We start from the raw sequence: 9,405 nt of genomic DNA on the forward strand, positions 1-9,405 counted from the left end.
CTGCTTGTCTACATTTATGGCATGTCCCTGCCAATAGATTAGGACTCTCTGGAGAAGATAAACATGAACCTATTGGCACCATGCTGCCTAATAATGCCAGGTGTGGGCTAGTGGAGGGGGTATATAAAGCCCCCCCAGCATTGAGCTGAGGAGCAGTGGAGGAACTGTGTTCTCTGGAATAATGGATGGTGGCCCACAGCGGCATATATACATAAAGAGAGAGAGAGAGAAATTATAAATATTATATAATAATTTTTTACATTTTTATATTAAATAATAAATTATTATTGAATTATTTAATTAATTGTATCTAGTTTGCCTTGACAGCTGCGGCCTGTGCTGCCCTCTGGTGGTTGGGAGGCGGTTCTCATCAGAGCAAAATGTAAACCAAATTTAAAGAAACTAAAATTTTTATTAAAAAAAATATTTTATTAAATTAAAAAAAAACTCATTAATCAATATTAATTAGATGTCAGAAAGCTGTTTCTACGTATTACGTGTTTCTTTGTTTATCAGCGTCCGCTGTCTACGGCGGCCGGCGGGGTCTGTGTTCGAGTAGCGGTCGCGCGTTTTGCGGGGAGGATGATGTCGGAGCAGGACAGCGCGAAGGGCCGAAACCGCGGCGGAGTGCAGCGGGTGGAGGGCAAGCTTCGCGCCAGCGTGGAGCGGGGGGATTACTATGAAGCCCACCAGATGTACCGAACCTTGTTCTTCAGGTGAGTCTGAGACGGTGCGGCCCGGCGCGCCACAGTTCCAGATCTTTCTCGCTGTCAGCGAAGCGGTGCCCGGATCTCGTTCGACTATTGGCCCACGGCTCTCGTTTGCCCCGCCTGTGGGACCGAAGCCTGCTTCTGATTGGCTTGTTGACGCGTCAATCTCGCGAAAGCGCTGGCAGGCTGCTAGCCGTAGCTTGCTTGCTAATGAAGGGATACGCACTTCAAACTGGGGGGTTTGGGGGGCTAAGTGATTAGTCCGCGGCTCGGTTCTGTGACTGAGCGCCGAACTGCACGGCTTTTGCCGTTAATGAGCCCCAGAAGCCCCGAGCTGTGAATATTAATGGGTTTCAGTGAGGCACAGCTGTTAGCCGAGCTGGCTAGGATAACGCTATGGCAGTGTCAGTGGAGCCATTTGACTCTATTCAGTTTCTGACCGCCTCAGTTCCTCAGTTCACTACAAACAGACGAGAGTTAAACGTTAGTGAGATGGTCAATCAGATGTCCGTGCTGTATCTATGTCCAGATAACCGAATGACCAGGTGCCCTCTCTCTGCTGGTTGTAGGTACATGGCCCAGGCGAAGCATGCAGAGGCCCGAGAGCTGATGTACAACGGAGCCCTGTTGTTCTTCAGCTACAACCAGGTACACACACCCTGACCCTGACCCTGACCATTACCCAGCGCCCACTGTCCACTCCGACCGCCGCCGACCGCCTCCTAGGTCCACCACTGAAGGCGGGGGTACGGTTGCTGCAGCTGATCAGAGCCCTCAACCCCGTTCATCATCACCTTCTTCATCATCATCATCATTCTGGCTAGTGTACGGTCCGAGATCTGGGTCCGAGAGCCCTCAGGGCGAGAGGAAGAAACTTTGAGAGGAACCCGGACTCAAAAGAGGAACCCTGAGATCGAGAATTAGCTAACTGGGACCCCCCAAGCATCACCCGATAACCAAAAACATGGGGCTGGATGGCTGTTCCAAAGCTCGGGGGCAATGCCGACAGAGCGGCACGGCCTGGGGAAGCCACACATGTGCCCAGTGCCAAGCAGTGGGCTTTGGGATGTGCTGGAGTTGTGGCTGATTGCTGATTGCATCCGTACAGCAGTATTCCAACACATACTGGAAAGCCTTCCCAGAAGAGTAGGGTTCATTAGTAGGTGCTAGGTTTTAGGCCTACTATCCCTTTACTAGCACTGACCTCAGAGGAAACGTTGGGTGAGCAGGTGTCTGCAGATGTTACCATGCGAGGGCATCCCAGTGCATTAGGCACGGTGGTCTCGCTGAGCTTTAAATAAATCGTGAATGTGATTTTTTAAAACCTGCACCCCTTGAGGAGCTGGAGCAAGCCTTGCATCCCGAAGCTATTATTCTAGAAGTGCAGGAGTGTCCCATAGACACTCCTGGCCGTGTTTAGCTTGGCCTTATCTGCCGTGACCTTGACCACTGTCCCATTTGTGCTTTCAACAGCAGAACAGCGCAGCAGATCTGTCCATGCTGGTGCTGGAGACCTTGGAGAAGTCGGAGGCCAAGGTAGAAGAAGACATATTAGGTAAGTCGGAGTCTGAGACTTGCACCAGTCAGCCATAACATTAGTGCCACCATGACCGATCTGACCGCTCGAGGCACGGGCTCCACAAGAAGCTCCGTCCCGCTGCGATATCTGGTAAAATCGAGGTCAGCAAAAAAATGATGGAGGACCTTTCCATATATCGTACGATAAATCGCTAACGTAATGATCGCCACCGGCCTACTCTCGGCTCCTTTGTGGCAGCTAGCCAGATGTTCATTCATTAGGTGTATGTTTAGGATACTGGGGTATCAAAATTAGTCCAGATGTGCACCCGTAGTCTTCATAGTGGTTTAGAGTTTTTTTAAATGCAGGCAGGCAGGCAGGCAGCCAGGCAGTCAGCCAGCCAGTCAGCCAGCCAGCCAGCCAGCCAGCCAGCCTTCATGAAGCTGATGTAAATCTACGCTTCTGTTTTCAGGGCATCTGGTTAAACTCTTTAGCCTAATGGATCCAAACTCGCCCGAGAGGGTGGCGTTCGTCTCCAGGGCGCTCAAATGGTCCACAGGGGGCTCGGGGAAGCTGGGACACCCCAAACTGCACCAGCTTCTGGCAGTCACACTCTGGAAAGGTATGTATTGGGTTTGTGCTCTTTTTTTAAACTATGTACCTTAAAGCTCCTGGGGGTCTTCATCCCAGATTCTGGTCTAATGAGAGAGGTCAGGTTTAGGATTCTACCTAACTCAAATCATGATCTATTTTTTTTCTGCCCACAGAACAAAACTACAGCGAGTCGCGCTACCACTTCCTGCATTCGTCCGACGGCGAGGGCTGCGCACAGATGCTGGTGGAATATTCGGCCGCCAGGGGCTTCCGCAGCGAGGTGGACATGTTTGTGGCTCAGGCGGTCTTACAGTGAGTGCAGCCTTTCTCTGTTCCCAACATGACTGACCCCCCCCCCCCCCCCGACCCCACATTCAGTCGTTCACAGCTGGAGAGGCTAGTGCTAACGCTCCAAATTTATTAATCAATCACCCAATCTCCCCCCCTCCCCCCCACCTCCTCGCCTTCCATTAGAAACCTCCCTGTACATCTTGCTGTATCTCTAGCTAGCGTTAGCCATCCTCAAGCCTTTCAGCTGTATGCATGTAGACTAGTCTAGACTAGAGTGCCTAGATGAGGATCATCATTCGTCATTGCTCCTAAATCCCTGATGTGCTTGCAGGTTCCTCTGTCTAAAGAACAAAACTAGCGCATCGGTGGTCTTCACCACATACACACAGAAGCACCCCTCCATAGAGAAAGGCCCTCCGTTCGTGCAGCCTCTTCTCAACTTCCTCTGGTTCCTCCTCTTAGCAGTGGAAGGGTAGGAGCCTAGTGTATTTATTTATTTATTTATTTATTAAATGAAGGCCCAAACGGTGGCCGTGCTATTTCTGGAGGCGCCTCCTCACACTTCCTCCATGTGTTTTTTTCTGCTTGCAGCGGGAAGCTGACAGTCTTCACAGTGTTATGTGAGCAGTATCAACCGTCGCTGAAGAGGGACCCCATGTATAACGAGGTAAGCGCCCGCACTGTGGATTCGACTTAGGCTGGCTTTAGGGGGATAGACTTTGCAGGCAGATGGAAACAGCCACTGTCTAATTAAAGCGAATTTTGCTGAATTGTTTTTTTTCTGGGGTGTCCGTTGCTAATTAATATACATGAGCTCATTAACATGCCGTTTTCTTATTGATACTGACCTGAATACGACCTCTTAAACCTGTTAGACTGGCCAGCGTTTTTTTTTCTCAAGACCACCATATTTTCACTGTTAGTGTCTACACTGATGGGCGGTGGTCTCGAAATGAGGGGTGTTCAGGTCAATCTCTGGAGTATTGCTGTATTGTGGGAAACACAGGAGCTCCACTGACTGAAAACAGTCTAGGCAGACGTTCGTCAACAGTCAGATGTTTGCACGTGCAGCCCGACGCTCATAAACCCCCCACCCCCACACACGCTTTACATCACTGAAATAGCAACCCACCAAGGTCAGTCTGACCGCACCTGGCTCTTAAAGGAAGCGGCGAGCGACACGCTGATTGGTTTATTACTGCCTGCCACGCCCTCCAAAAAAACACACCCATGATTCACGGACTCATGACACATGACTTCTGAGCGTTTCCAGCCGAGCAAGGCAAACTTTTCCTCATGTTACCATAGCAAAGACACACAGACACGCCCCCTGAATTAGGCGGCACGGTGCACGGTTCGCAAAAAGATAGCTAAAATAGGGTCCCTCTTATATATATATATATGTATTACTGTTGTTCTCTCCTGCCCTTCTCCCCACCAGTACCTGGACAGAATAGGACAACTGTTCTTCGGAGTGCCACCAAAGCAGTCGTCGTCGTACGGTGGCCTGCTAGGTACGTTCTGCTGGTCTTTCCCCATCATACCTCCAGTGCTAATTAGTGGGCTATGAGCCTCCTGCTCTAGGTTCACACCTCCAGTGCTAAGTAGTGGGCTACGAGCTTTTCATTGACTAATTCTGCTGTCTTCTAACTTCGTAGGGAATCTCTTGAACAGTCTAATGGGTTCGGGTGAAGAGGAGGAGGGAGAGGAGGCTCAGGAGAACAGCAGCCCCATCGAGCTGGACTGAAAACCGGTCCTCTACAACCAGAGGCGACCACGTCCGTTTCCTGACGTCTCCGCATCCCAAAAAATGAATAAATAAAAAAACAAAAGGCACCAAACCAGAGTACCCCAGATTCTCCACCACCACCACCACTACCACCACCTTCCCTCTGCGCAATCGGGACTTACTCAAAACGCACACTTTCCTTCTTCAGCCAGATGGGGGCGTCCTGGAATACGAGCAGCTGCATTTTACAGGATTCTCTTTCCGTTGTTTTCCGTTCTCCCCCACTCATGTAGTTTTAAGAAGAGGGCGCCGGTGCTGCCCATCCAGGACTCTGAAAAAATAGGCCAAATCCATTCGTTAACTTGGTAACTCGCTGAATTCTGGGAAACGTAGTCTGTTGTTTGCGAGACGCTCGAACCCAGACTCCTGCACATGTCCAGCCACAGCGGAGGAAGGTAGTTAATTACTTGTATTGATGAAAGTAACTGAATTACTGAATTACTTCTAACCCACGCTAACGTACTTCGATCATTCTCAGTATGCTACGCAGAGGTGGTGAGCAGCTCGGCCGTGTCTCGTCTTACCGGGGAGGTGTTTGCTGTATTTTTATGTTATGGACTGACTTCACCACTACTCCTGTTATTACCGTGTGTGTGTGTTTGAGTGTGTGTGTGCGCGAGAGAAAAAGAGAGAGTGCATATATGTCGGAGTGGGATGTCAAGACTTTAGCTTGCTGTCCTTAGTATGCTGCTCACCTTTGCAGTCTGAAGCAGGTGTTCGTTTTTTTTTTTTTTTCCGTCTTTGCCGAACTTTGGAAAAGCTCAATAATAAAACAAAAAGAACTGGTTGAAATGGTTGTGAAAGCTTCTTTTCACTGATTCTACCAGTTAAGAATGATAAGTATGTGGACGTTGCCACAGAGGGACCCTGGCAGGCCCTGTCAGAAGAGGCCAGCTCATGAAATTGCTGCACTGCTAGAGCTGCCCCAGACAACCGTAAGCTATACGCTATGCGACGTCAGCAATTACGATCTACTCATACCTCTGCTTAAAATGGGCTAGGATGGGCTGTCCGTGTTTAAGCCTAAGTAACGTTACTTTACCCAACTGCAGTGAACTTCTGTGGCTAGCAACAAGTCAGCTACAGCTGGCTAATCCCGCAAATCAGTGGCCATCATGTGAGCTGGTACTTCGCAAAACCTGCAGCAATCCGTATAGTAATAAATAGCCTTAAACACCTATGTGATCAGATCATCTCCTGGCAGTCTTAAAACTTATATATATATAAAATAAAATAAATCACTTCATGAAATGTATTATTTATATATATATGTATATATTTTTTTATGGAACAATCAGGGTTGTAATGGTAAAATGAGCGCCTCAGAAATTATCACAGTACACAATATTTCACAATTATTTCTCGTGACAGTTTTATTATTATTATTATTATATACTGACTCTTAAATGAATGAAAAAAGATGTAATTATTCATTTTAAAAAGTATTAATAAAAGTAGATTTAATGTTTCCCTTTAAAAAAAAAAAACATAAATAATGTAAAAAAAATTTAAATTAAAAATGAAAACTTTTTTTGCATGTGAGGTGGAGCTGTTTTGTTTCTAAATATTTATTTTCACTATGGATTAATTTACTGGTTGTTTTCTTAATTAATTAATTATTTGGATTATTATTTTTGAATTTCTAATGTATTACTAAATAGTAATAATAAACAGATGGACAGAGTCTTTTTTTCTAAAGGGAGATATTTTATGTCTACTTTCATTAATATATATTTTTCCATTCATTTAAGAGTCAGTATATTCAAATAATAATAATAATAATAATAATAATAAAAACACCACGAGGAATAATTGTGAAATACTGTACACTGTGATGATTTCTGAGGTGCTCATCAGACCACAACAATCTCATACTGTTTCAACCCTAATTAATCATTAATAAAATAATAATAATAATAATAATAATAATAATAAAACATTTCTTAGAGTGAAATATTTTTACACCCCCCCCACCCCAATATCTTCTTCTTTTTTCCCCACCTATTAATCTTGTCAATGCATCCAACTGTTAAGCATGGTGGTGGGAGCATCCCAGCCAACCTGCTCATACGCGGATCACCTGGGTGGAATGTGGGCTAGGTAGGATCCAGGTGGTCAAGGGCTCTACATGGGTTTGTACAGGTTACTGAGACCCAAATAGGCCCACTCGTTATATAGCCCACCTTAAACTCACCTATATATATATATATATATATATATACACACACTTTTTTCATTTTAAGACTCATTAGTTGGACTGACAGGAGATAATCTGGTCATGTAGGTGTTTAAGACTATTTATTATCGATTTTGGTGAATGAGTAACTGTATTTATTAATGCTCATTAACACACACACACACACACACACACACAGCCTACAGTGGGAGAACTACTGGGAGAATGTAGAGGTAATCAGTCTGGAAGTGAGTAGCTACCTCCTGCACTGAAGTGAAGATAAGCTCCAGTTCTGCTTCGGGTCAGCAGTGGTCAGCAGTCTGAGAGGACTCACCTCAGCCAGCGTGTCCAGAGTGCGGGTCCGGAGCAGCTGCTAATCAACAGCTCAGCCAATCAGCAGCTCAGCCAATCAACAGCTCAGCCAATCAGCAGCTCAGCCAATCAACAGCAGGCGGGTCTGGAGCAGCAGCGGAGGCGCGCTCACGCTCTCATGCACGGAGGCGCGCTCACGCTCTCCTGCACGGAGGCGCGCTCAGCGGAGCGCCGATAAAACGATTCGCCATGAGAGAGAGAGGAGAGCGCGCGGTGTTCCTCACAGCTGAAATATTAATATCTGAACTATGAGCACATATTTACAGCCCAAAAAATACATTTTAATATATATATATATATATATATATACATATATAATAAAAACATATATATATATATATATATATTTATCATTTAAATAAACAAAAACCCCTCCCTTACAGCCGGTCACACACCAGGAGGACCGAGCAGCAGAACACTGAATTTACATAAATAATAAAGAGTCAAATACTGATGATTATCATATTATCTATATTTGCTTAATACCGGTTTCTTCGGTTTGTTCTTATTTAGTAATAAATTAGACATTCAAAACCCAAATAATTAATTAATTAATGAAGAAAATAAGCAGTAAATGAATCCATATTGAAAATAAATATTTGGAAACAAAGTAATAATAATAAAAAGCTTCACCACACACACACTATATATATATATATATTTAATAATATTATTAATAAAATGTATATTATGAATAGTATTTACATTTGCATATTACATATAATGCATTACATATAATATATATTTAAAAACCCTCGTTTCCATTCATTTAAAAGTCCGTATATAATAATAATAATAATAATAATAATAATAAAACCACCATGAGGATGGTGTTTACTGTGATCATTTGTATGGTGATATTTATTTTTATATTTAAAATAGCTGCGTTATCAAGTTCATTCGCGAGACAATTTTAAATTACAAATGTTTTTATCCTTCTGCTAAAATAATAAAAAATAATAATGACAAAAATATTAAAATTATAATATAAAAATTGTATGAATTTTTATGTCAATTATATCTTTGTTCCGTCCTGACATCTTTTCTATTTTTTATTTTTTTTAATTATATATATATAGAGATAGATAGATCACTTTATTTATCCCACAGGGAAAGTCAGTTTTTACAGCAGCAAAATCAAACAAGAGAGCAGCATAATAAAGGCACTTATAATAGTAGTAAGAAGTGGCAAATAGGAAACAGTAAACCTGACTATAAATACAGCTATATTAATCAATACAGCTATAATATACATAATATATATCTTATATTTATTATTTTAAAAAAATAATTATTATATTTATTACAATTGTTAATAATTATTATATTAAATTATGTACATTTCTATATATCTCTCTATATATATTTATCTAATTATTATTATTAATAATAATAATTATTTATTTTTAATACATAATTTAATCTAGGTGCAAGCTAGGCGTGGCTTACAGTAAACTCAAAAACTGGAGGGGATGCACTACTACCCCCACCACCACCACCACCTTTCACACAGGCTGATAAGCTGGTACTGGCACAGAACTGTGGCCGGCCTACAGCTGATGGACTCCCTGGGGCCTGAAGCTCACCAGAGCCTCTGTTCAGCTTCCTGACGGATGCCATCTCTCCACGGTGGTTGACGTCCACGTGTCAGTCCTGCAGTTTTAGATGATCTGAGTGTCCCGAGATCTTGCCTGACCTGAGCTCAGCTGCCTCAGAGCAAGAATGATACAGGGAGGCTTTCTATTCGATCTGCCATGATAACGTGTGTGTGATTATCCTTAATTATCGTAAAAGGACGTGTCTGATGATGTGTCTCATCAAATATACGAAATATCTAGAACCCATCTAGAGTGCTGTTTACCTGACCAGAGCATGCCATCCTGACCTCTTTCTCGCAAGCTGCCTGTAGGTAGACTTACAAGTGTGACACATCGAGCTCCAAATCACTAAGACA

The 9,405-nt window shown here is 43.7% G+C and overlaps 1 protein-coding gene across 2 annotated transcripts; it reads left to right on the forward strand.

Moving 5' to 3' along the window:
• Nucleotides 1–547: 547 nt before the first annotated feature.
• Nucleotides 548–5,695, forward strand: get4 (guided entry of tail-anchored proteins factor 4). 2 transcript variants are annotated; one of them, XM_072667106.1, is made up of 9 exons: nucleotides 548–716; nucleotides 1,280–1,358; nucleotides 2,184–2,265; nucleotides 2,702–2,851; nucleotides 2,997–3,135; nucleotides 3,446–3,586; nucleotides 3,706–3,781; nucleotides 4,556–4,628; nucleotides 4,773–5,695. In XM_072667106.1, exons 1-9 carry the CDS (start codon nucleotides 583–585, stop codon nucleotides 4,859–4,861), a joined length of 963 nt encoding a protein of 320 aa, XP_072523207.1. In that variant the 5' UTR covers nucleotides 548–582; the 3' UTR covers nucleotides 4,862–5,695. The 2 variants fall into 2 exon arrangements, with proteins under 2 accessions (XP_072523207.1, XP_072523208.1); XM_072667107.1 differs by having other exon boundaries at nucleotides 2,187–2,265.
• Nucleotides 5,696–9,405: the final 3,710 nt, after the last annotated feature.

This window comes from Salminus brasiliensis, chromosome 22 (genome assembly GCF_030463535.1).
Source record: "Salminus brasiliensis chromosome 22, fSalBra1.hap2, whole genome shotgun sequence".
Taxonomy (NCBI): Eukaryota; Metazoa; Chordata; class Actinopteri; order Characiformes; family Bryconidae; genus Salminus; species Salminus brasiliensis.